The sequence below is a fragment of the Saccopteryx bilineata genome, chromosome 2, assembly GCF_036850765.1.
Source record: "Saccopteryx bilineata isolate mSacBil1 chromosome 2, mSacBil1_pri_phased_curated, whole genome shotgun sequence".
Lineage (NCBI taxonomy): Eukaryota > Metazoa > Chordata > Mammalia > Chiroptera > Emballonuridae > Saccopteryx > Saccopteryx bilineata.
Window position 1 is genome coordinate 176,375,095 of NC_089491.1, and position 27,382 is coordinate 176,402,476.

General features: G+C 41.5%; 1 protein-coding gene across 1 annotated transcript; it reads right to left on the bottom strand.

The window, feature by feature from the left end:
* Positions 1-1,991: 1,991 nt before the first annotated feature.
* NEMP1 (nuclear envelope integral membrane protein 1) lies at positions 1,992-26,117 on the bottom strand. Its single transcript, XM_066258742.1, has 9 exons — positions 25,977-26,117; positions 19,012-19,136; positions 17,705-17,924; positions 15,354-15,426; positions 12,425-12,518; positions 11,875-11,989; positions 10,594-10,819; positions 8,927-9,100; positions 1,992-8,211 (listed from the first exon to the last, which is right to left on the bottom strand). Exons 1-9 carry the CDS (start codon positions 26,101-26,103, stop codon positions 8,028-8,030), a joined length of 1,338 nt encoding a protein of 445 aa, XP_066114839.1. The 5' UTR covers positions 26,104-26,117; the 3' UTR covers positions 1,992-8,027.
* Between the last annotated feature and the right edge of the window lie 1,265 nt (positions 26,118-27,382).

Consider the following 27,382-nt stretch of genomic DNA (forward strand, 5'->3'; position numbering starts at 1 on the left):
GCACAGAACTAATACAAATACTGTAACAAATTCCCAAGGCAAAGAAAATAGCCAAAACATAAAAATAGAAGGGACCAGACTCCCCTGCAGAAGCGAGGCCTAGACGTAATGAGGTTTCATTCCGTGCCCACTAATGCTCACCACAGCCCTGCTCCCTCTTCCGCCCTACACAAAGTTTGGGGCAGGCATTTCACAGCTGGATTCATGGGTCTTCCCCTCTCCCCACTGTAGAAATAAAACAAATACTTCATATAATTTTTAAATTTTTAAAGAACTCAAGTACAGAGTAGCTCCCTGGACCAGGAATAGCCTATACCTTGTTTTTCTGAGACAACACTATGGTACATGTTGGGTTGGGGTTCAGGGTGCCTTTATACTCAGAAGCCCCCTTTAAAACTCAAATTCCCCTCACCCAACTTCTCACCCAGGCTCAAAGCAGTACATTCTCACCCCCCACTGTGAGGTTGTTAATTGGTTTGCTATTCTCTGGCTTAATGGCTCACTGGCCTTCACTTTGAAATGTAGCAAAAAGTTTATCTTTGCAGAAATGTCAGGAAAAGCTTACATTGGAAAGGAACCTGACAGGGGAGTTTAAATCACAATAATTGTTTGTAAAAGCCTAGCCAGAGGCCCAGAGGCACTGTCTTGTGATAGATCACCACCCCCCATTCCGTGGGCAGTGCAAACCCGTGGGAAGAGGGGGGACTGGCTTGCTTGAAGCCTCAGCTGCCCCGCCAGGGACCTTTTGAACTAGCTCAGGACTCCTTTAGAGAGTGGAGCCGGGAGAGAAACAATTTGGAGAAACTGTGGCGCCTCTCTAACCCACATAGGAAAAAATATTACTTTGTACCTATAGAGGCAGTGAATGTCAGCCGCTTTTCCCAAGACCCCTGACTAAACTATAAAAACCTTACTCCAACCCTCCCCATCGCAGACACAGCTTTGGTCTGTCTCGGCACACTTGCACCCAGGCATATTAAATACATTTTCCTTTTGGAGCATACCAGCCTTGTGTGTTTTTGTTTTTGTTTTTACAGAGACAGAGGGAGAGAGAGAAGGATAGATAGGGACAGACAGACGAACGCAGAGAGATGAGAAGCATCAATCATCAGTTTTTTGTTGTGGCACTTAGTTGTTCATTGATTGCTTTCTCATATGTGCCTTGACCGTGGGGCTACAGCAGACCAAGTAACCCCTTGTTCAAGCCAGCGACCTTGGGTCCATGGGTCCAAGCTGGTGAGCTTTGCTCAAACCAGTTGAGCCCGCACTAAAGCAGGAGACCTTGGGGTCTCGAACCTGGGTCCTCTACATCGCAGTCCAACGCTCTATCCACTGCGCCACCGCCTGGTCGGGCCCAGCCTTGTGTTTTCAGTTGGGCTTTGCCAGGTGCCCACCCATATAGACCTGGGAAGGGGTTTAGCCTGTCAGCTATCTCATATGGGATGTGATCCAGCTGGAGTTCTCTCCAGGTCTGACCTAGTTGGGGGTTTATACCAACCTGCCAGTTGCCAAGGGAGACTGACAATAGGCTTTCCCCCTCCCCAGCTTCAACCCCAGTACAACCTGTTATTTCTGCAAGAATACCCCTTAGAGATCTGACATTTTGGGAAATCGTCCAGTCCAGGGATGGAAGTAGAGTGAGACTGACCCAGGATGGGCAGCAGTGGGTAAGGAAAAAAAAGGGGGGGGGGCAGATGGCATGCAAACCACCTCATTAAAAAGATGAGCCTGACCTGTGGTGGCGCAGTGGATAAAGTGTCGACTTGGAACACGGAGGTCGCTGATTCGAAACCCTGGGCTTGCTCAGTCAAGGCACATACAGAAAACAACTACTACGAGTTGATGCTTTCAGCTCCTCGCCCCTCTTTATTTCTCTCTCCCCTCTCTAAAAATTAAGAAAATCTAGAAAACAAGAGATCCACACAAGAAAAGTACATGCTCATTAAAAGAAACCATTGTATAGTCTAAAAGACTTTATTAAAATTGAGATTACTTACAAATTTGTACAATAAAAGTGAAAAAATATATGACATTAATATATTTTTCTTACAGCAAAGAATGAAAATGAGACCCATGGCAAAGAGCCATCCCTGATCATTTTGTTCCTTTGAAACATTCATGAACATTTATTTTAAATATAAATAAAAATATTTTAAAATAACATGAAAGCATTACCTACAGCTAAAACTTACCCAGAAATTACTTATCCCTGCCATTTCACCATCATAGGAAACTGAGGCAACTGCAGGCTGTAACAGTCTAATACATTATGAGTTACCTATTATGTTAACATGACAAAAACATCGTCCATATTCTAGTAAAGTTTAGAGAATGTAATGTCACCATTTTCAAGTTATTATCAAGACTGTGAAGAGGAAGATGACATGCATGGCTGGGGTGTGGGAACCCAAAGCCCCACATTTTGGGAGGCTGTGTGCCATTCCCATTATCACTAAAGCTGTGCATAGACATTCATGTGAATCTGTGTTTTTTATTCCCAGCAGGCTCTGGCTCCCATCACATAAGGCACTGAACACCCTTTTTTTTTTGGGGGGGGGGGGAGAAAGGGAGAAGTATGAACTTGTTGCTTCACTTTAGTTAGGCACTGATTGCTTCTCCTACGTGCCCTGGGGCTCAAAAAGAGCCAGTGACCCCTTCTCAAGCAAGCAACCTCGGGCTCAGGCCAGTGACCTCTGGGCTCAAACCAGTGACCTTTGGGCTCAAGCCAGCAACTTTGGGATCCTATGGATGATTCCATGCTCAAGCCAGCAAATCTGGCATTCAACCCAGTGACCCAAGCTCAAGCAGGTGACCTCAGGTTTCAAACCAGTGACCTCAGCATTCTGCATCAATGCTTTATCCACTGTGCCACCACCATCCAGGTCCAACCACCCTTTTTAAAGGTAGTAACCAGGTAGACTCCAACTCAACAGTAACTGAATCCATAAGCTAAGTTAGCAAGAGACTTCACGGGATCACAATTGCATAGTTTTCCTAAAAAAATAATGTTACATCAAAACAGAAGCAAAAGCTTTTAGGTGCATTTGTGTTGTACAATTGCTATTTTTATGTTTATTACTTTATTTCAGTGTCTATACAACAGGAAGGCGTAATAAATCTGTCAAACTGTCCTCTCCTTGATTCAGATAAAATTCTTGGCATTTCAATATAGGTTATTATCTCATATGTCAGACTTGAGTCCAAAGGAATACAAGACGACATTTAATTTCCTTTCCTCCTACTTCAACTTTCCCTATTCAGTTCGGAGAAAAGTTATCAGTACAGAGCTAGGAACCATTTTTACACAGGCATCCATATGAGCCCATCTTTTTTTTTTCTAGAACACAAAGGTTGAGGGCAATTGCATAATCCAGTCCCAAGCCTTTTATGGACACCAAGGCCTGGGGGGCTATCTGGCCTATCTGGGTCCTTTTACCCATCAAATCTCTATCATATATGTCCAGTGGAGACTGAAGGGAGCACAGTCAATGAGAGGGCTGGGCCCTAGAGTGGAATGTATTAGCACAAAATGGAACATTGAAACTATAATGGAACTATTATTGGCAAAACCGCCTTTGTACTGGACATAAAATTAATGAATTTGGGAAGAAATAAACTAGTTTTGTTGAGACAAAGTGGCTAATAAAATTTCTTGTTGGAAGATATCAAGGTTGCCAAATTTTTCTTATTTTTGGTCATTGGTCTCATGAAAGCAATCTGAATGGTAAAGTGAAGGGTAAATATTTTAGGCCAGCTAGCTCTTGTATTTCCATTAATGAGAGATATGCTCTATACAACTTAGGCCAATTAGAGGTAATAGATTTCCGATGCTGATGAGTCCCTGGGCCCTAAGGCCAATTTACGGCTGGGTTTTTGCAGAACAAGGAGCTGACATGGCAGCAGACATGGCTCCAATGTCCAGCTCACTCTATAGTTATTCCTTTAATCCTTCTTGATGAAGTCAGTCTGAGAGATGAGACTATGCTAAAATTTTAAGAGCCAAAACTGCCAGAGAAAATTAAATGTAGGCTTCAAGTAGTGACTGAGCCAGTAAACTAAGTGGCCAAAAGAGAGACAAGAGCAGCTTCTAAGTTAAATGACCTCCGGGCACACAGAGGCTCTGAGTATGTGAGGCAGAGCCACACAGGCAGGCAGGGCAAGGACATAGAACAGCAGAGGCACGGTCCATCACTGAGAGCAGCTCTCACACTGCAGAACTCATTGTCATCTCCACTGCCTGCAGCTCAATGTCCAATTAACCCACAGAAAATAAACTAAGTTTCATTTTACTCACCCCAAATTCAAACACAGTGGGGGGAAAATAGTCTTGAGATGGAAACTTTATTTTGCAAGGAGTTTACTAAATATAAAAGGAGAAAAATATTTCCCTAACTCGCAGTGCTTTCTCACTGAAATAAAAGACGTGAGTCAGGCTCTGGCTGTGTAGCTCTGCTGGTTAGAGCATCATCCCCACACACCAAGGTTGCGGGTTCGATCCCTCCAATCAGGGCACATACAAGAATCAACCAATGAATGCATAAATAAGTAAAACAATAAATCAATGTTTGTCTCCTTTCCTCTTTCTCTAAAATCAATAAAAAAACAAACAAAAACATTAAAAAAAAAGACATGAGTCAGGAAAAGTCATCCTGGCGGCAAGCTACCACCATCCCTTTTCAAATCGACTTTACTTAAATGTCCTAGGTCTCAATTTCTATAAATGAGTACAAAAGTAGTACATTCCAGAGGCCTTAACAGTTCTTTGTAGAGGGATAACATTTTACCACATATATAATTCACAAAGGCATAGAGGTTTCCCAACATAAAGCTCCTTTACTATTCAACTTTAACCCACAGCATCTGCCAAAAAATTGCTTAACTTTCACTTTCCACTATATTTCATTTGCTGCCAACTGAGGTAGGTAGTTGTCACTTAAGGGCAGTTTAAAGCTACTGGAAACCCTGCTAAAAATAATCAACTGGCCACCTGGAGGGAAGTCGCAGAACTGACATTTTGGAAATCATTAATGGAGTCCAGGGCCTTCCAAAGTTATCTGTGAAATGGCTGGTCTGAAGGAGTCATTAAGACTTTAAAAAAAATCATCTCTATGATCATGGCACTCCAGTAAGTCTAATGCTGTGCTCTTACCATCAGTGTCTATCTTCTGCTAGAGTAATTACAGTTTTTTTCAAGGTAAGGTGAAGACCAGAAAGAGAATCAGCTAATGACAGACTTGGAAATTTGCTCCCTCGTAAATGGCATTGCTGGTTTACAAGGGTACTTTCCAATGGCAAAAGAATCTAAACTAATGCCACTATAATAAAAAGCAGTGTGAATCTCTGGTCAGAAATTGAATTCAAAATAAATATACTAAATTCATGGAGATATGTGTTTGATCCTGATGGTTGAGTAAGTATCTAAAAGCATGAAAATTGCCTGGAGGTCTATTTCCTAGTAATGTAAACCGCCACAACTATATAGTTACAACCTAAATCAGGGGTCCCCAAACTACGGCCCCGTGGGCCTCATGCGGCCCCCTGAGGCCATTTATCCGACCCCCACTGCACTTCCGGAAGGGGCACCTCTTTCATTGGTGGTCAGTGAGAGGAGCACCTTGACCATCTCATTAGCCAAAAGCAGGCCCGTTGAAATACTGGTCAGTTTGTTGATTTAAATTTACTTGTTCTTTATTTTAAATATTGTATTTGTTCCCATTTTGTTTTTTTACTTTAAAATAAGATATGTGCAGTGTGCATAGGGATTTGTTCATAGCTTTTTTTTTTATAGTGCAGCCCTCCAACGGTCTGAGGGACAGTGAACTGGCCCCCTGTGTAAAAAGTTTGGGGACCCCTGACTTAAATGTATCAAGATGTTGGCCCTGGCCGGTTGGCTCAGTGGTAGAGCGTCAGCCTGGCGTGCAGAAGTCCCGGGTTCGATTCCCGGCCAGGGCACACAGAAGCAGATCACAGGAGAAGCGCCCATCTGCTTCTCCACCCCTCCCCCTCTCTTTCCTCTCTGTCTCTCTCTTCCCCTCCCACAGCCGAGGCTCCATTGGAGCAAAGATGGCCCGGGTGCTGGGGATGGCTCCTTGGCCTCTGCCCCAGGCACTAGAGTGGCTCTGGTCGCAACAGAGCAACACCCCGGAGGGGCAGAGCATCGCCCCCTGGTGGGCAGAGCGTCGCCCCCTGGTGGGTGTGCTGGGTGGATCCCGGTCAGGCGCATGCGGGAGTCTGTCTGACTGTCTCTCCCCGTTTCTAGCTTCAGAAAAATACAAAAAAAAAAAAAAAGAAAGAAAGAAATGTCATGCCTAATCAGGCAGTGTGGCACAGTGAATTGGATGTCAGACTAGGACACAGAGGACCCAGGTTCGAAACCCCAAGGTCACTGGCTTGAGCATGGGCTCATCTGGCTTGAGCACAGGCTTACCAGCTTGGGAGTGGGGTTGCTCGCTTGAGTGTGGAACCATAGATATGACCCTACAGTTGCTGGTTTGAGCCCAAAGGTCGCTGGCTTGAAGCCTAAGGTCACTGGCTTGAGCAAGGGGTCACTTGCTCTACTGGAGCCCCCCACCCCCATCAAGGCACATATAAGAAAGCAATCAATGAGCAACTAAGGAGCTGCAACAAAAAATTAATGCTTCTCATCTCTCTCCCTTCCTGTGTGTCTGTCCCTCTCTCTTTCACTAAAAAAAAAAAAAAAAAAAAAAAGAAACATCAGTTTCAGGGCTTACATAATTAGCCAGACTTCATGGGGGAAGGGTATGGGTAGTAAGGAAAACAGAAAGAAATAGGAAGGATGGGTAGACAAAGAAAGAAAAAGGAGAATTTCTTGATTCTGCAGCAACTCAAAGATATGTCTCAAAGACAAGAAAATTGGAGAAACCGTGAAAACCATTTAAATTCCCTAAATAAGATCACTTCTTTTTTTTTTTAATTCTTTTACTTATTCATTTTAGAGAAGGGAGAGAAAGATAGAGAAAGGGGGGAAGAGCAGGAAGCATTAACTCCCATATATGCCTTGACCAGGCAAGCCCAGGGTTTTGAACTAGCGACCTAAGCATTCCAGGTCAACAGTTTATCACTGAACCACCACAGGTCAGGCAAGATAACTTCTAAATAGCAGAAATAATGCTAAAAGCCAAGGGGAAGAGAATATAAGAAATGAAACAAACTATGAATTGTACATACTTCACAAGTATGGGAATAGACCCTTCATAAAAGGGCAAAGGGAGTTAGGAGAAATGGGAAGGGAAGAACACAAATTTATTTTTAAGGTGGAATTGAGAGTTGAATATAATAAGAATCCCAATGAACCTTCCCTACAGAAGATCCTACAGGCATATTCTTAAAGCAGGCAGGACTTAGAATATCATATGTATGAGAACTAATTCAAAGCTCAATACAACAGCTTCTGGGGCTTTAATGGATAATCCATATTAATAAATATGTAGGGCCTCTGGGGCTTGTCACTCTGGAGCACTTGCTGGTTCTCAAACAACTCGAGTTTCTTACATATTAAGAAATTAAAGTTACATATATTCATTTAAAAAATAAGACAAATAAAAATCCATTTACAAGGATTATTCTAAAGTCACTGAAATAAAAGCAGAAGCGAAGGAGGCTCAGATTTGTGGATTTCTCTCTGGAAGATACAGTCCAAATAATATTCTCATTTCTGAGTGCCAGTCACAGGAGCAGAAATGCCATGACTGAACCAACTTTCAAAGAGGAGCTAGAATGTTGTGCTAGCAGTGCTCATCCAGTTTCTCTGGAAACAAAGGGTGAGCTGATAGCTTAACCAATGGGAAGCATTCACTTCTTTTTCCACTCTCATTCCTCGGGGATCCCACAGAGACCCACCACCAAGACCATTTCCAGAAGGAGGCCTACTTAGGCCTTTAATTTCAGTGAGAGAATTTCTGCACTATCTCACTCTGTTTCAAAGAGTTGAGAAGCAACTGCATAACAAGTGCACCATGGCCCATCAAGGTACCAACCCAGTCCACATAAAAATAACTGACTGTCACCTAAGTCAAACAGTTGTTTTGTGTGATAGCAGGGTACTGAGAACCTGAGTCCTCCTCCTCCGCAGAGGATGTTTCTTCATAGAGTTCATCCTGGGCCATAATGCTCCCTAATCCATATTCCTGCTCATAGACAGAAACTTCATTTGGTGTGAGGTGAAAAGAGCCTTCCACAAAGTCAGCAAATCTGGAAAAGAGAAGATAATATTCATTAGAAACTTTCTGTCCTTTCTGGTTTTACTTCAAAAGAAGAATAAAGCTCAAATTATATTGAGTCTAGACAACCTCCCTGCCTTTACTCTGGCAGTTAAGTAGACTACAGCAAGAAACAAGGAAGAAAGGAAGCTGGGGTCATAGGCTAACATCCCCTGGAACCCCATCCTGCTTAATAAGCACTAGCCTATCCTTTTTAGTAATGAAAGTGCCAAGGTTCTTTAAGTCACCTGTAATCCTGATAAGAAAAGATTAAGGGTCATTACACATTCATTCATGTTTATGGTCCTATAAACTTGATACCATTAGAATTCCAAATTGAATTCACTCATTGATATAGTTGCTCCCAAATAAAAGGGGGGGGAATCCCCCCTCCACTCCTGCGAACAAACAAACAAAACACCCTCAATGCAATGCAATGCAATACTAGCAGAGGGGAAACAATATGGTACTGAGGTTTTCCAATGTCAATGCTAAAATCAAAGCTCGAGTAGACAGCTCCTTGAGGAACCAAAAGAAACAGGATACTGCTTAACATATGATGACATACATACCTTTCTCTTGACTACCAGATGAAAAGGAAAATAAAGGTACAAATACAAAATGATTACCTAGAAGTATGATCTCTGTTGAAACTCAAGGTCACAACTACCCTGACAGATGCTTGGCATATTTGGCCAAGAGTTTACCTCTTTGGAGACCGGATTCGAGAAACAGTCTTCCAAGCAGAGCAGTCTGGACTGTTACAAAATTGTCGAAGCTCCTCTAAAGCCTTTTGGGTCTCCACTTCTCCTTGTATCCGATACTCTTCTTCTGTCAGGAGAGGAGGCGGGGCAGCCTTTTCTGTTGCCTTATACATTTTTCTGTGCTCACCAAAATAACACCATGAATCATTAATCAGTAATCTATCAATACATGCACCCTTATGTCCAGCTCCCTTCAGTGGGAAACATACAGCAGAAAGCCCGAACTTTAAGAGTTATGTCTCCTTTCTTCCACAGATATTTTTAATTATAATGTACTCTTGACATGTCACACTATGAGTGACAAGTCAGAACAGTCATTATTCACTAATGTGAATAAATTCACTTATTTTCCAATATAGGATAAAGTATTTATTTCCTAAAAATTGAGAAAATGACAAAAAAATTACGGTATAAGATTGTGGTCCATTAACTTGGTTATCCAAACTGCAGGTATCACTTTGACTATCTATAATAGAATCATTGAGAACCTCAGACCATTTCAGATCCACTATGCAAGGTGATAACATGCTATGAATTACATTTTAAGACTAGAACTCCCAGACCAATCAGAGAGCCAACGTAAAATAATCTGAAACTAGGTGACCAGAGGCAATTGATATAAAAATAATATACTAAATAAAAATTTTAAAAATTTTTTCAAAAAAAAGCCCTGGCCAGTTGGCTCAGCAATAGAGCATCAGCCCGGCATATGGATGTCTTGGGTTTGATTTCTGGTCAAAGCACACAAGAGAAGCAACCATCTGCTTCTCTACCCCTTCCCCTCATCCTTTTCTCTCCCTTCCTTTCCTGCAGCCATGGCTTGAATGGCTAGAGCAAGTTGGCCCTGGCACTGAGGATGGTTCCTTGCCTTAGGTGCTAAAATACCATATTTCCCCATGTATAAGATGCTCCCATGTATAAGATGCACCTTAATTTGGGGGCCCAAAATTTGAAAAAAATGTATTACATAAAGTAATTAAACTCAAGTTTTATTTATCATAAAATTCATACAACTCCTCATCACTATCAAAACTTCCATCCATTAGCTTATCCTCATCTGTGTCTGATGACGAATCACTGTCTTCAACAATAAGCACAAAAACAAGCATGGAAAAAGTGAGAAATGCACGTAAAAAAATCTACAACCACTGTATAAGCCACACTCAGTTTTTTTACCCTAAATTTTTCGGAAAAGGTTGCGTCTTATACATGGGTAGCTCTGAGCAACTGAGCAGCAGCCCAATGGGAGTTGCTGGGTGGATCCCAGTAAGGGATGTGGGAGTCTATTTCTCTGCCTCCCGTCACCCTGCCTCACTTTAAAAAAAAAGGTAATATACTTTGCACCACCTAGTGGTAACAAGAACACATGACACTTTAGTGGATGCTTTTATTTTATATAAAATAGAACACTAGAATATAGAACAGAAGTCTAAAATAAAATCATAAAAATGCCTATAGTCTAAAGACAGACACTTACAAAGGAAAAATCAGAAACAATAATACAATAAATTTTCATTAGCAAGAGGCTCCCAGATCAACACCTCTGTATCCTTTTGCTGCAACTGCATCACACCATGCACATTTCAATAGTTACATTGCCCTTCAGTCACCTGTAGGTGATGTACAGCCACCGAATAGGGTACTCCACGTTCTTAGTACACAGCGCAATGATGATAATGGCAAGGGCAATGTGTGGTATCTGGATACCAGAATACATGAAACACAGGCCCACCAGCTGCAAGGTCCAGGTCAGCAGGTTGATACTTCGTTCGTTCTCCAAGGGCCCATACTTGTAACAGACTGCAAAACTCATGAATCCAACTGCTAGGACATAGCCTATAAGAAGAGTTATCAGAAGACATTCTCATCTATAATTAGTAAAATAATTTGTGTAGGAAGCAGCAATAAATTCACTATATAGCACTGATTGAACCAGGAAAATGGACAAGATCTTTACTCAGTCATACTTTTTTCATTATTCAGATATATTTATCTCTTTAAGTTTATATCCTTTCTTTTGTCCCAAATTTATTTGGGACAAATGGAGCATTGCTACATGTTGAACAGCTCCAGAAAAGTCTGTTTAAAAGAACCAAAATGTGGAAATCCTGATTAATCACCTCTCAAAGGTAAATTAAGGGTTACTCTGTGTACAAAGGCTTCTTGCTTTATAGATCAGATTCACTGCAATTTCAGTTATTTCTTTGCTTTTTTTTTTTTTTTGACAGAGACAGGGAGAGTCAGAGAGAGACAGATACAAACAGACAGACAGGAAGGGAAAGATGAGAAGCATCAATTCCTCACTGCGGATCCTTAGTTGTTCATTGATTGCTTTCTCATATGTGCCTTGACTAGGGGGGCTACAGCAGACCGAGTGACCCCCTTGCTCAAGCCAGCGACCTTGGCTCAAGCCAGCGACCATGAGGTCATGTCTAGGATCTCACACTCAAGCCAGCAACCCTGCACTCAAGCTGGTGAGCCCAAGCTCAAGCTGGATGAGTCAGCGCTCAAGCCAGGGACCTTGGGGTTTTGAACCTGGATCCTCTGCGTCCCAGTCTGACGCTCTATCCACTGTGCCACTGCCTGGCATTTTCAGTAATTTCTTAGGGTCCTCAAGTGTATTTGAAAGACAATTATATATTAATAAAGCCAATTTACATATTTTTAGAAAGATGCCTATTATGTAAAGAATGGTGTACTTAACAACATAAATAAAAGTCTTCCTAGCAATACCATTTTAATTTAAGAGAAAGTAACAACTGTAGAGAGGTTAGCAATAAGTTAAGAAAATGGCATGGACTATTAAAACTCCTAAAATTAATTTCATGATCAAATGAACTAAAATAGCCTATAAACATATGGGAAAAAAAAGCAAAACCAATAACACTTACTTAAAAGATACTGCCAGTAACATCTCCAGATCTCTTGTAAATTTTTAAAAACTAGTTGAATGAGATACAGTGAAAAGGACCAGCCTCCCACCAGGATGATATAAATGGGACTTTTCTAAGACAGAGAAGTGAAAGCAAAAAGTTACAAAAAGCTTTCCATACATAAAAGCAAAATGGAACTATAATTTTAAAAAAAATCAAACTACTGAAAAACATATCTTACAAATATTACCTTTATATCTAAAATGGTACAATCTGCAAAGAACACTGAGAAAATGAGATGCTAAATTACTTAAACGCCTGACCACATAATCAGCAAACAGGAAGGAGACTTCAATCCTCTACTGAGCACAGAATTTTAAATAAAAGGAGAGTTTGTATATAATCAGGATCCAAGTTTCATCATGGAAAGTACCTTTCTGAATCAAGGGAAGAGTAGGACATTGACTTAGCCATCAATGCAAATTTTCAGTGCTGTAAAATTATCTTAAGAAAATCATCCTTCAACTATCCAAGTTCATCTTAACCATATGAGCATTCTGCTACTTACCTTAGGCATTAACTTGTACAACATGAAAATGATAATTAGCAGAGAGGCCACAATTCCCACACTCATCCCAGTGGAATAGTAGAAGATTTGGCTTCTGAAGAGAGAAAATATATTTCATGACTACATGTGTATTCTTCATACATGGCATTATTCTGACTAGGACAACTATACCAGTCAAAAAAAGGGGGGAAAACGTGCAAGATTAGAGCAGGTATTTGCCCAAAACTTGAGGTCAGAAAACTGAAGAGACTGGAACAATGTAGTTGCTGCTAGATTATGAGGATTAGTATCAATGAGGACCCCAGTAATAAACCTCTGCTTCGTCTCCCACTCCCATCCCCAGCATCTCTCCCAATGCAATTTTTAATAAGACTCTTTCTTCTGCCCTGGCCAGGTAGCTCAGTTGGTTAGAGCATCATCTCAATACACCAAGGTTGTGGTTCAATCCCTAGTCAGGGCACATACAGGAGTCAACCAATAAATGCACAGGTAGGTGGAACAACAGATTGAAGTTGCTCTCTCTCACCATTCTTCTTTCTCTAAAATCAATAATTTTTTTTAAAAAATGAATCTTTCAGTCATGGCCGGCTGGCTCAATGGATAGAGCATCAGCCTGGCATATGACGTCTAGGGTTTGATTCCCAGTCAGAGCACACAGGGTAAGTGACCATCTGCTTCTCTCGTCCTCCTGCTCCCCCTTCTCTCCCTCTTCCCCTCTCGTAGCCAGTGGCTCAGCTGGTTCGAGTGTTGGCCTCAGACGTTGAGAACAGGTCAGTTGTTTCGAGCATCAGCCCTGGACGGGGGCTACCAGGTGGATCCCAGTCAAGGGGCATGCAGGAGTCTGTCTATCTCCCCTCCTTTCACTCAAAAAAAGGAATCTTTCTTCTGAGGAACTGTAGTTTCACTGAGAAGAAAGGAACAAGAATACTGCCCTTGTGGAGAAGGAGGAAACTAGAACTAAACTGACTACCCAGAAAGAGAGACAAACACAGGGCCTAGAACAAAGAGCTCTACCACCTATTTTTTTAATTTTTTATAATTGATTTTAGAGACAGAGAGAGGAAGAGAAAAAGAAAAAGAAGCATTCATTTGTTGTTTCACTTAGTTGTATGTTCATTGGCCGCTTCCTGTATGTGCCCTGATTGGGGATCAAACCCACAAGCTTGGAGTTTCAGAACAATGCTCTAACCAACTAAGCGAACCAGCTAGGGCTTCCAGGCTCTTCCTATCAGTTATTCCTCACTAAGTTTTTCTCCAGATCCCCAAAAGGAACAGCTTCAAACTCTACTTGTTAATCTTTCATTCACTACTCCACAAATTATTTTTACTGATATACAAAGTTAATTTTGGCCTGACCTGTGGTGGCGCAGTGGATAAAGCATCAACCTGGAAACGCTGAGGTTGCCGGTTCAAAACCCTGGGCTTGCCTGGTCAAGGCACATATGGGAGTTGATGCTTCCTGCTCCTCCCCCCTTCTCTCTCTCTCTCTCTCTCTCTCTCTCTCTCTCTCTCCTCTCTATAATGAATAAATAAAATCTTAAAAAAAAAAAAAATAATAAAAAAAAATTAATTTTGATTCTACCTTTGTTCAATGTTTGTTTGTTTTCTTTATATTTGTACATGTCAGTTTCACCTAGTTTAGCTTCTAGCTTTCTAAAGGCAGAAAATAAATAAGTGGTTAATGTTTGTTTCTTTACCCCTGAGCAGACATAAACTTATCAACACATAACCCAGTAAAAATAAGGGCTTAATAGACCTGTGGTGGCACAGTGGATAAAGCATCAACCTGGAACGCAGAGATTGCTGGTTTGAATCCCTGGGTTTGCCGGTCAAGGCACATATAGGAAGCAACTACTACGAGTTGATGCTTCCCGCTTCTCCCTCCTCTCGCTCACTCTCTTTCTCCCTCAGCTCTCTCTCAAAATCAATTAAAAAAAAGTGTAAAAAAAATTTTTTTTAAAGGGCTTAACAGATTATTTCTAATGCTGGAAAGAGTGGTTGACATACTGGCTAGATCCAATCACAAGATGGGTCAACCACAAAATAAGTTCAGGTCAAATTAGGTTTTGTCATCAAATGAGTTATGAAAAACTTGATTTTTACAATTTTTTTTAATTTAGGAAAAGGATTTCAAACGGAGAATTGATAAACTTATTCAAGACAAGAAAAAACACAAAAATCCTAACACATATATTAAAGTATTAAAAATTATCTAAGCAGGCGACCTGTGGGGGCACAGTAGATAAAGCATCAACCTAGAATGCTGAGGTCACCAGTTCAAAACCCCGGACTTACCCGGTCAAAGCATGTACAAGAAGCAACTGCTAGTTGATACTCCCTGTTCCTCCCATGCCCCTTTCTCTTCTCTCTCTCTCCTTTCTCTAAAATCAATAAATTAAAAAATATATATATCTGTCTGACCAGGAGATGGCACAGTGGATAAAGCATTGGACTGGGATGCAGAGGCCCAGGTTTGAAACCCCGAGGTCGTTGGCCTGAGCACAGGTTCACCAGCTTGAGTGCTGGGTCACTGGTTTGAGCATGGGATCATAGACATGACCCCATGCTCACTGGCTTGAGCCCAAAGGCCACTGGCTTGAAGCCTAAAGTCGCTGGCTTGAGCAAGAGGTCACTGGCTATGCTGTAGCCCCCAGGTCAAGGCACATATGAGAAGGCAATCAATGAACTAAGGTGCCACAACAAAGAACTGATGCTTCTGATGCTTCTGATCTCTCTCTCTTCCTGTCTGTCTGTCCCTATCTGTCCCTCTTTCTGTCTCTGTCACACACACACACAAATTATACAAGTAGGCAAGGGCCTAGCCATAAAAGTCCTAGAAAAGGAAAGGGAAGCACTTGAAGTTTTTAAGATAAAGTCAGGCAGAATGGGTTTGAGTCTCGTCAATCCGCAGTCTAGCCTTAGAACTTACCTGCTTAGCAAGTCTCCACAATAAAATAACATAAGTCCAAGGAGGAAAATGAGAAAGAGTTTTGGGTCAAATCCTGAAATAAATAGAGACTTCTGCTTAACAGGGTAACCAAACAGTTTAAGATATTATACCAATCCCCCTCATCTGTGGGGGATACATTCTAAGACCCCCAGTGGATGCCTGAAACCTTGGATGGTCCTGAATCCTACGTATACTGTATTTTCTTATATATACACACATCTAGAATAAAGTTTAATTTATAATATAGATACAGTAAGAGATTAACAATAACTAATAATTAAATATAAAGATAATAATAATATACTATAATAAAAGTTATGTGAATGTGGTTGCTTGGTTTAGGGATCCCTGGCTCAAGTCTTTGTACAGGTTCAAAGCTTTCTGCCATCAATTAATTGGAACACCTTTTTCTTTTGGGTCTTCCACCCACAAATTAAATGCCTTTTCATCTTAACTAAGCACTTAACATGCACTGTGGCTGTAACTTTTATAGTTTGAAGTGTGACAGTAAAACTAGCATGAATTTCTTTTTCCTTCTTAATTTCATGGGTAGAAGATTCTTACCATTTATCTTAGTAACCTCAGCATAAACTTTTTTTCTTTCCTTATTAAGATGCCAATAACTTTCACTTTTTCATTTAAAGGAAGCACTTTACAGCTTCTCTTTGGCATATCCAAATAGCCAGCATCACTCTCCTTGTGCTTCAGGGTCATTATTAAGTAAACTAAGAGTTACTTGAACACAAGCACTAGAATACAGAGACACTCAGCTGTGGCAGTAAGCCTGATAACCCAGACAGCTACTAAGTGACCGACAGCATATAAAGTGTACATACACTGGACAAAGGGATGATTCATGTCCAGATGGGATGGTGAGAGAATTCATCATGCTACTCAGAATGGCATACAATTTAAAACTTAGAAATTGTTTATTGAATTTTTTATTTCTAAAATTTCCCACTTAATATTTTCAGACTGAGGTTGACTGAAACCACAGAAAATGAAACCATAGGTAAGGGGGAACTACTGTATAGAATAAAAGGCAACATTGGCATTATCGGTCAGTTAATAAAATAAATGCAAACAGCCCACCAAAATAGCATTATAAATTCCACACAAAGCCTGGGCACCCTTCCAGAGAGAAAGTGTAATTAGGTCTCTGTCTAACCTGAACTTTCCTGAAGATCTTATTTTTATTTTGGCTACCTACAGCAAAGTTAAAAGAAACCAAACTTTGCTTTGGACAGAACCAGGCATAGTACCATCAGCACTTCGTGCAATCATCCACAGGGGTCTCTAGCACTCTGGGTTTCAATTAAATCTCTCAAGCTGGAATTCAATAGATTTTCCTAGAACTTTGGGTTACAGTCCTCTGTTGTCCTCGGGTGTTTTTCTTGCCCAACACCACCATTTACTTCCCTTTACTACACACCGACTGTGTTGGAAACGCCTACACATGTCACCCAGAACCCAGGAAGCCCAAGTAGAGGCCCATTAGTGGAATACGAGACACTCCCACAGTTTTCACATTTAAGAGCTCAGTGTAGAGAAGGTCCACAAATGGAAGAGGAGCAAGAAGGATCAGTAAATAAAAAAGAAATACAAAAAAAGAAAAAGAAGCCATTTCTATACAACCAAGGAACTGAGGAACTCTGGGACAATTAGAGTGGGACAAACTATTTCATAGCAAAACATTTCTACAATTCACAACAACACAGGTTTTTGGGTGGTAACCAAGGAGAGACCAAAAATCATAACAGAATTGAACAGGATAATGATCCACCTCCTCTGTGCAACTTTCTCAAACATTCACAAAAGGTAAAACTTCTCCCAGTTCCACTGGATAAGCCTTAAACTACAGTGATCTTTATATTCATTATTCCACAAATACTTTTTACTTGTGAAGTATTAATATTCAGTTCTACCTATATTCAGTTTTTATTGTGTAGCCATTCATGTCTTCAAATGTAGACCTGTACATTTAAAGACATCTATCTTTGTCTAGAAGTGCCCAGAAGGCAGGAATACATCTTTCTTACTCTGAAGAATACTAGCAATATCAGGTCAGAGCCACTGGAAGTATTAGGAATGTACATCTTCACAATTCTAGGTAGGAGGTACTCAGAATGATCTAAGGTAAAGTCTCAATTCTAGGCCTAAATGGTTTTATGTGAAGTGGAATCTCTCTAAACTGTTTGGAGAACTAAGGTTATAATCAGAACTAAAATGAAACTATCATGGGCTGACTTCTCTGTCTCACTAATTATACCCTCCAAAATTCAGTCCCTTCTCATTACAGAATCCATCTGAAAAACACAGGTGAGACTTACTGCGGGTCACAGTGATACTGTATTCGGTGTTTTCCTCTATAATTTCAACTTTGAGGCAGGTTTTTGTGCTGTATAAACCCACGTTAACATAGGTGTCATTCAATTTTTCTTTTAAAAAGGAAGAAAAGAAATTCCAGATACTGAACTGCTCTAGCTCCTTCAGTTTCTCCTCATTCTCCACCTGGGTGACGCGTACCAGTTTGGAACTATTTACCCGGATCTGTAACACAAAATCAGAATAAGTTTTTCACACGTACAATTTTTAAAAAAACTTTAGAGTAAATATGTAAATCAGAAAAGGCACTGGTTTTACACAAGGCTTATGATAAATATAGCAATGCAGCAGCTAAAACATAATTGGGCAATAACACGGTACAGAAAGGCAGCTGCTAGAATGTCTTGTTGTTAACATGATCTGAATCTGCTATTAGGCCAGAACATAGGGAGAAAAAAAAGACTTCCACAATACAGCTATTTATGAGACATCATACAAAGCAAGGGTCTAGAATATTAAGAAAATTGCCTGGCATAAACAGCTCCAAAAGTGTTTCCCATAATGACAGGCTGAGAAGTTCAACCCTTTGTCACAAATCACGGATTATGGGTAAATGTTGGTTATAATTTGCCCCAGATGTAATATTATCTTTATATCAGATGATTAAAAAAGAGAGAATTAAAAAAACATAAGCCCACCCTAACATTTTTTATGTAAATAACAAATGCCCTTATCAGTAACTATGCTTACAGCAGTAGCAACATTTTCAAAAGTGCTCATTTTGTTCAATCATCATTACAGCCACACACTCTTGCTTTGCCAAGTGGTTTAATGTTGTTATGAAATAAGTAAGACCAAAGTAATTCTATCAAGGGGAAATGTCAGTTCAGAAGTTTATGAAACATCTTGTGTAGAATCAAAACAGTAACAGCAAGGCAAAAAGGTTTACATCCTGATAGGCACACAACGGTTTCCAGGCCAAAGAAGACACAGGAACTTTAATAAGAAAGGGATGTATAAATGTGTGTATATTTGTGTAAAAGGAGAAAAGGCAAAAGGAGTTTCTTTGGGAAATAGAGGAAGTTAGTTGTTTACCTCAGGGTTAAGTACTGTAAGCAAGTTAATGAGTAGAGAAGAACACAAAATAGGCATACATGTTTACTGATGAAAACACAATTCAGGATAACCTTAACCCTAGGTTGTTAATAATACCTTTTTAAAAATTGTGTGTGAGAAAAAGAGTATCAAAGTACTCACTAATACAGACAGGCATTTAAGAAGCTGCACCTGCCAGAGGCCTCCAAATTATTACCTGTAGTCGTGTCCATATATCATGCCACTTTGGAATAAGCACATTTTCATAACAGAATTGTTGCCTGGTATCCATCTTATAAACTCGAGATTCCTGAAGCATGGCCACTTTTACATCAATTTTAGCTATATGCAAAGAGAGGAAATAAGAATATAATAGAACAAGCTAGTAACTATAACACACTTCATTAAAAGCTTTAAATTGACCACTCTCTTAAAGTTGGGGTTAAAACGTCAGTGACTGAGAAACAAGAACATAACTGCCTGGCCTGTGGCGGCGCAGTGGATAAAGCATCAACCTGTTATGCTGAGGTCACCAGTTTGAAAACCTGGCCTTGCCTGGTCAAGGCACATATGGAAGTTGATGCTTCCTGCTCCTCCCCCTTCTCTCTCCCTTCTTTCTCTCTCCTCTCTAAAATGAATAAAATCTTTTTTTGTGTGTATGTGACAGAGTCAGAGAGAAGGACAGATAGGTACAGACAGGAAGGGAGAGAGATGAGAAGCATCAACTCTTCATTGTGGCATCTTAGTTGTTCATTGATTGCTTTCTCATATGTGCCTTGACCAGGGGGCTACAGCAGACCCAGTGACCCCTTGCCCAAGCCAGCGACCTTGGGCTCAAGCTGGTGAGCCTTACCAAACTGGATGAGCCCACGCTCAAGCTGGCGACCTCGGGATCTCGAACCTAAGTCCTCTGCATCCCAGTCCGACGCTCTATCCATTGCGCCACCGCCTGGTCAGACAATAAATAATATCGTTAAAAAAGAAGTTAAAGGTCCTGGCCGGTTGGCTCAGTGGTAGAGCGTCAGCCTGGCGTGCAAAAGTCCCAGTTCAATTCCCGGCCAGGGCACACAGGAGAGGCGCCCATCTGCTTCTCCACCCCTTGCTCTCTGTCTCTCTCTTCCCCTCCCACAGCCAAGGCTCCATTGGAGCAAAGTAGGCCTGGGCGCTGAGGATGGCTCCATGGCCTCTGCCTCAGGCGCTAGAATGGCCCTGGTTGCAACAGAGCAACGCCCTAGATGGGCAGAGCATCGCCCCCTGGTGGGCATGCCGGGTGGATCCTGGTCAGGCGCATGCCGGAGTCTGTCTGTCTGCCTGCCTCCCCGTTTCCAACTTCAGAAAAATACAAAAAAAAAAAAAAAAAGTTAAAAAAACATAACTGAAATGAGAAAAGATATAAGGTAGTCTCATTTTTGTCAAATATAATTATTTAAATATAACAAATAGTCATTAACCCAGAATAAGTAATAACAAAAGCTACTATTAAGTGTTTATTAAGACAGACAGTATGTTGTCTCATTTAACCCTTCCAACAATGTTATGAGGTAGGCACTCTCATAATCCCCATTTCACAAATGAGGAAGCACATTTAAGGATGGATTTGCCCAAAGTCACAGAGCTATTAAATAGCTTGACTGAGATTCACACCCAGCCCTATTCCCCTTAAAAAGGCACAGCTAAATTAACCTAGCTGGTAATTTTTCCTATCCCTTTCCTGAGTAGGATGAACAGAACTTGCAATGTTTTATGTCTATAACTATATATATGTAATGTATTCACATGTATACCATATGTATATATGTATGTGTATAAATAATACTTTAAACAGATACTGAAAGATTGCAAAGTTGCTTTTTTCCTGCTGGGTTTTTTTTTTTTTTTCATTTCAAGTTTTAATAATAGCCAGTGAATTATGCACTCCCTTGGATTTTACTGAAACAGACCATTCTTACTCTCAGGAGTTTTACATATAATTTCAACTAATTTAAGGTTTAAAAGTGGCCACTCTCTCATATCTTCCCAAATTGGGCAAGCTACCTTCTTTACCACAAAATATTTAACTTCTTCTTTGAGTTCTATATTGTACTTAGTAATTAAGTGATACTTTAAATGAAAATTTAGTTATCTCTCTGGGCCTTCGAATAAAGGTGAGTAGATTTAAATAAACTAAAAAACAAACATATACAAAACCCATAAAAACATTAAAACCTCAACCAAACCTTGGAAAGCTAAAATAACACACAAAAAGGGCACTGATGTCCAACCAACCCAAAACTGTTTTAGGATAAAGCTAAGACTCATTTTGAAGTTAAATTCAGTCTTAAACCTAAATGTAAGAGCAAAACTATAAAACTGTTAGGAGAAAACACAGGTACAAATCTTTGTGGCCTGAGATTAGGCAATGGTTTCTTAGATATGACACTAAAGCATAGCAACAAAAAAAGATAAAACATACTTCAGAAAAGTTTGAAACTTTTGTGTCTCAAAGGACACTATCAAGATAGTGAAAAAACACCCCACAAAATAGGAGAAAATATCTACAAATCTTGTATCTGTTAAGGGTCTAGTATCTAGAATATCCAACTACTGTACTACCACACAACAATAAAAAGAGAAATAACACAATTTTCTTTCTTTCTAGAGAGAGAGGGACAGAGACAGGGGCAGGCAGACAGATAGGAAGTGAGAGATGAGAAGCATCAGTTCTTTGTTGCAGCATCTTAGTTGTTCATTGATTGCTTTCTCATATGTGCCTTGATGGTGGGGGATGGAGGGGCTCCAGCAGAGCCAGTGACCTCTTGCTCAAGTCAGCAACCATGGGGTCATGTCTATGATCTCACACTCAAACCAGCATCCCACACTCAAGCTGGGGACCTCAGGGTTTCGAACCTGGGTCCTCAGCATTCCAGGCCAACACTCTATCTACTGCGCCACCACCTGGTCAGGCAAAAAATAATCCATTTTTTTAAATGGGCAAAGAACTTGAATTTCTCCAAAGAACATATACAACAGTAAGGATGTGGAAAAAATGGAATCTTTGTACAATACTGTTGAGAATGCAGATTGGTACAGACACTGTAGAAAGCACTACAGAGTGTCCTCAAAAAATTTAAAATTGCCCGGCCTGTGGTGGCGCAGTAGATAAAGTGTTGCCCTGGAATTCTAAGGTTGCCAGTTTGAAACCCTGGGTTTGCCTGGTCAAGGGACATATATAAGAGTTGATGTGTCCTGCTCCTCCCCCGCCCCTCTTGCTCTTCTCTAAAATGAATAAATAAAATCTATAAAAAAATATAAAATGAAACTGTCTTCCCTGACCAGGTAGTGGCATAGTGGATACAGCACTGACCTGGGATGCTGAAGACCCAGGTTCAAAACCCTGAGGTCACCAGCTTGAGTGTGGGGTCACTGGCTTGAACAAGGGACCATAGACATGACCTCATGGTTGCTGGCTTGAGCCTAAAGGTCATTGGCTTGAAGGCCAGAGTCACTGGCTTGAGCAAGGGGTCACTGGCTTGGCTAGAGGCCCCTCCCCCCACCTCCCAGTCAATGCACATATGAGAAGCAATCAGTGAACAACTAAAATGCTGCAACTACAAGTTGATGCTTCTCATCTCTCTCCCTTCCTGTCTGTCTCTCTCTCACTTAAAAACAAAACAAAACAAAACAAACTGCCTTATGATCCAATGATTCCACTTCTGGGAATTTATCCAAAGAAATCCAAAACACGGCCCTGGCCGGTTGGCTCAGCAGGGGACCGGGTTGATTCCCGGCCAGGGCACATAGGAGAAGTGCCCATTTGCTTCTCCACCCCCCCCCCCTTCCTCTCTGTCTCTCTCTTCCCCTCCCGCAGCCAAGGCTCCATTGGAGCAAAGATGGCCCGGACGCTGGGGATGGCTCCTTGGCCTCTGCCCCAGGCGCTAGAGTGGATCTGGTGGCAACAGAGCGACGCCCCGGAGGGGCAGAGCATTGCCCCCTGGTGGGCAGAGCTTCGCCCCTGGTGGGCGTGCCGGGTGGATCCCGGTCGGGCGCATGCGGGAGTCTGTCTGACTATCTCTCCCCGTTTCCAGCTTCAGAAAAATACAAAAGAGAAAGAAATCCAAAACACGAATTCAAAAGAATATATTCACCCTTATGTTCATTGTAGCGTTATTTACAATAACCAAGATATAGAAGCAAGCCAAATGCCCATCAATAGACAAGTGGACAGCCTGACCAAGTGGTGGTATAGTGGATAGAGCATCAACCTGGGATGTTGAGGACCCAGGTTCAAATCCCTGAGGTCACTGGCTTGAGTTTGGGCTCGCCAGCTTGAGCATGAGATCATAGACATGACCCCATGGTCAATGGCTTGAGCCCAAGGTTGCTGGCTTAAGAAGGGGTCACTGGCTTGGCTAGAGCTCCCCCCCATCAAAGCACATATGAGAAGCAAGCAATGAACAGCTCAAGTAACACCACTCTGAGTTGATGCTTCTCATCTCTTTCCCTTCTTATCTATGTCTCTCTCTCTCTCTCTCTCTCTCTCTCTCTCTCTCTCACACACACACACACACACACACACACACAAAGAATTTTAAAATTAAAGTCCATGGCCCTGGCCTCAGTGGATAGAATGTCAGCCCAGTGTATGGATGTCCTGGGTTCAATTTCCAGTCAAGGCACACAAGAGAAGCAACCATCTGCTCTCTCCTCCTCCTCTTCCCCTCTTGCAGCCAGTGGCTCAACTGGTTTGAGTGTAGGCCCTAAGCACTGAGCATAGCTGGATTGACTCAAGCATCAGCCCCAGACCGGTGGGGGGGGGGGGGGGGGACATTTGCCGGGTGGATCCCAGTAGGGTGTCTGTGAGTGCTGTCTCACTATTTCACCACCTTTCACCAAAAAAAAAAAAAAAAAAAGCCCAATAAATAGAAATTACAATAAACAAGCCAAGAACAAAGGACAGAAACATACTCCAACAAATTCAAAAGTCGAAACAGAAAATAGTTACTAAACAGTTGAAAGATGCTCCCTCAAAATAATGCAAGATAAGTGCTTTTGATCTATTAAATTAGAAAAGGTTTACAGTCTAGAATATCCATTGCTGTTGAGGGTCACAAGCAAATATTGCTGATAGTGGTGTAAACTGGCACACCTCCTCAGGAAAGTATTATAGGCATGTGCTTCAAAGATCTTAAATATATTTCAGCTACTGATCTAGTAAATCCATTTCTGAGAATCTATCCTAAAAAAAACCTAAATGCAATAAATGTTAAACACAAATATGTACACAAAACTCCAAGGTCGCCGGCTTGAGCACAGACTCACCAGCTTGAGCATGGGATCATAGTCATAACCCCACGGTCGCCAGCTTGAAGCCCAAGGTCACTAGCTTGAGCAAGGGGTCCCTGGCTCAGCTAGAGCCCCCCCTCACCTTCCCAGGCACCAGTCAAGGCACATATGAGAAAACAATCAATGAACAACTCAGGTGTCGCAACTATGAGTTGATGTTTCTCATCTCTCTCCCTTCCTGTCTCTCTCTCTCTCTCTCACTTAAAAAAAAAAAAAATAGAAACACCACAAATATGCAACCAAATGTTTAATTCAGAAACATTAAATGACTTATCCGTAGAAGTAACATTTATGAAGAATTTTGAGACATAGGAAAATGCTTATGCTACAAAATCAAATGAGAAAACTATCTCTGTTTATAACTGGTGGCCTCAACAAAATAGAACTGAACTGCGGACAGAAATATAAATGTACTATCAATTAAAGTATTTTTAAATTAAAAACATGTTGAAAAATACCAGAAAAAAGTGTACTGAAATAGACTGCCTCTAAATGGAATAAACAGTAAGGGTATTTTCTACTTTTTTATACTTAACTGTACTTGCCAAGGAGTGTAAAATAAACTCATATTATTTTTGTAATCAAAATTTTCAAAAACTCCCAGTGATAAAGATCTCCCTGCCTTTTAAGGTTCTCCATCCTGTATTTAGGTACCTCTGACTTGAGAAAGGTCTTCTCTATTAAGACTGTCACTTTGTAGCTGCCACCCACATTATCAGGCCATGGCAATGAAAATCATCTGTGGAGTTTACCCTTCTCTAAGCCTATCCCTGTTCCGCTCACTGAAAAAATTTAGAGAGACCGCTGACTGAGATCTTTGTAACATTTTTTAATATATTTTTTCTTTCTTCTCCACAATCCGCAACCCCATTTTAGAGGTTAGCTACCTGGTTCAAAGTCATTCAGATAATAAATAGTCCTTCAAATAAATGTTACTCTGGGCGCTGCCTCTAGAAAAGTACCTTCCTGGATACCTATCCCTTCCCCTTAAAAAAAAAAAAAGTTTCAGAGGATGCTGCACTTTGGAACTAGATCTATGGATCCTGAGCCAACCTTAAAGTTACAGTTAAGGATAATCATGACGCGCTAGACAGCAAACAGAGCACAATATGTGTTCACAAGATAAAATTACTCAATTCCCTTCAGTGGAAGTCTAGTAACCTTATCTTTCTGTGCGCATTTAACGACAAGAAGGGGTAGGTAGAGGTTCCTACACTCTAAGTTTTCTGGATTAGATAGAGTAGAAAAGGAGAAGTTTCAACCCAGTCCAAAGCCAATTAGCCAGTATCAAATAATAAGTATCAAATAAATGTGCCTAAGAGATTAAATTTCCAAAAAAAACCTATTCGATGCTGAATGATGCTTGTGTATCTTTTTTTTTTTTTTTTTGAAATGGGAATTTAAGGGTCCAGGTCCGTTCAATGGAGCCAGGATCTTACAAGGACAAATGACATTAGTTAGCGATTCCTGCATCCCAGCCACCATGCCCCAAGTCCTGACATAGCCTACACTCAGAAGGTATTGCTAATTTGCTCTTTGGGTCTCCTTCCTTTTAACCAGGAAGGCCGAGGCCAGTGCAGTTACAGGACTCAGGACCGGGGCTCATCCAGCCTAGGCCTCCCCTTCCTGTCTCCGCCAAAAAGGCTCCAGGCTCCTCCCAACTCTGGGCAGCTCTACCAAGCCGCCCCAAGCCCTGACCCCTCAATACCCACGCCCACTCGCCTACGACGAGGCTTCTTTCTCTCCGTATGTCGGCGCCACTCCGCAGAGTAACTGGACGCGCGGAGAACGCTTCCCACTTTTCTAAATGCAACCCCTCGGCACCCGCTCCCATGGCAGCTGCTGCTGTCCAGGCGGTACCTGAATGGCAGACCAAGCAGCCGGAGAGAACCAGGAGCAGCCGCACTGCCCCAGGGCTCCCGGCCCCCCAGCCCCAGGGTAGGGCTCCAACGGCTGGAGACACCGCCACTTTCATTCCTCCCGCCATAGTCGCCTCACACCACCGCCTCCTCACGTGTCTCTCCCTGGCAACTAATCCCAAACAGGCAGGGCCAGCAACCTATCCGCTACAAGACCCGCCCCATAACCATCAACTGGGTGGGCGGAGCTTCAGGCACGCAGTCCCCTGCGAACCCTATAATCTCGCCTCTTCGTAACTGAAAAAGAGGGTGGGAGCAGCAGTTTTTAGCCTATTAGAAAACGATTCTCACTTTAGCAATGGCGACAGGAAGATTCCACCCCTTAACAACATGTTTCCGTCTCCAGTTTATTTATAATTGGTGTGATTGATAGTAAGTTTAGCCAATAGAAGATCAGAATGGGTGAGGCCTCCTTGACCAAATTTGATATTTCCGCGGAAACTATCTTAAATTCCTTCTGCTTTCCTTTTTTCCTTTTTATCATGATTTTTTTTTTTATGGGAAACTTATAATTGGAGCTCTTTTATAAGTAGAGTCCTGACAGGACAAATTTTTTAAAGGTTATTGTGCTTCCTAAATAATTTAAAACGGATGAATATTAACATTTTAAAATGTAGTCATAGGAATTTTTTTTGGAAGCAAAATGAATGTGAGAATTAAGAGAAAATGTTTTATTCCTCACAACACCTTGTGAGACAAATATTATATCCATTTAAAAAGAAGCCAAGGCTAAAAGAGGCAAAGAAACCTCCCCAAGATTGCAGTTAGTTGGTTCCAACCTAAGTCTTAACCACTACAAAGCCTAAGTTCTTTTCATGCATCAAGCTGCCTCCCATTAAATGATTTCCCCGTGTGGGACTAGCAGAGTGCCAGGTACATAACAAGTGTTCAGTAGAAGCAGAAGTGAAGCTTTTTTTTTTTTTTTTTTTTTTTTTGGTATTTTTCCAAAGTTAGAAGCAGGGAGGCAGTCAGACTCCGCATGAGCCCAACCAGAATCCACCCACCCGGCATGCCCACCAGGGGCCAATGCTCGGCCCATCTAGAGTGTTGCTCTGTTGTGACAGGAGCCATTCTAGCACCTGAGGCTGAGGCTATGGAGCCATCCTCAGCACCTGGGCCAACTTTGCTCCAATGGAGCCTTGGCTGTGGGAGAGGAAGAGAGAGACAGGGAGAAAGGAGAGGGGGAAGGGTGGAGAAGCAGATGGACGTGTGTTCCCTGATCAGGAATCAAACCCTGGACTTTCATACACTGGGCCCATACTCTATCGCTGAGCCAACCAGCCAGGGCTGAAGCATCTTATTTTTTAAGATCTGATAGTTATGAATAGGAACAGTAGAGATGATGGA

Coding starts and splice junctions, on each gene's coding strand:
- NEMP1 (XM_066258742.1), bottom strand. CDS start 26,103: ATGGCGGGAGGAATGAAAGTGGCGGTGTCTCCAGCCGTTGGAGCCCTA. Junction 17,925..19,011: donor ATATATGGACACGACTACAG/GTAATAATTTGG, acceptor TTTGTGTTACAG/ATCCGGGTAAATAGTTCCAA. Junction 8,212..8,926: donor CGAATCCGGTCTCCAAAGAG/GTAAACTCTTGG, acceptor TCTCTTTTCCAG/ATTTGCTGACTTTGTGGAAG.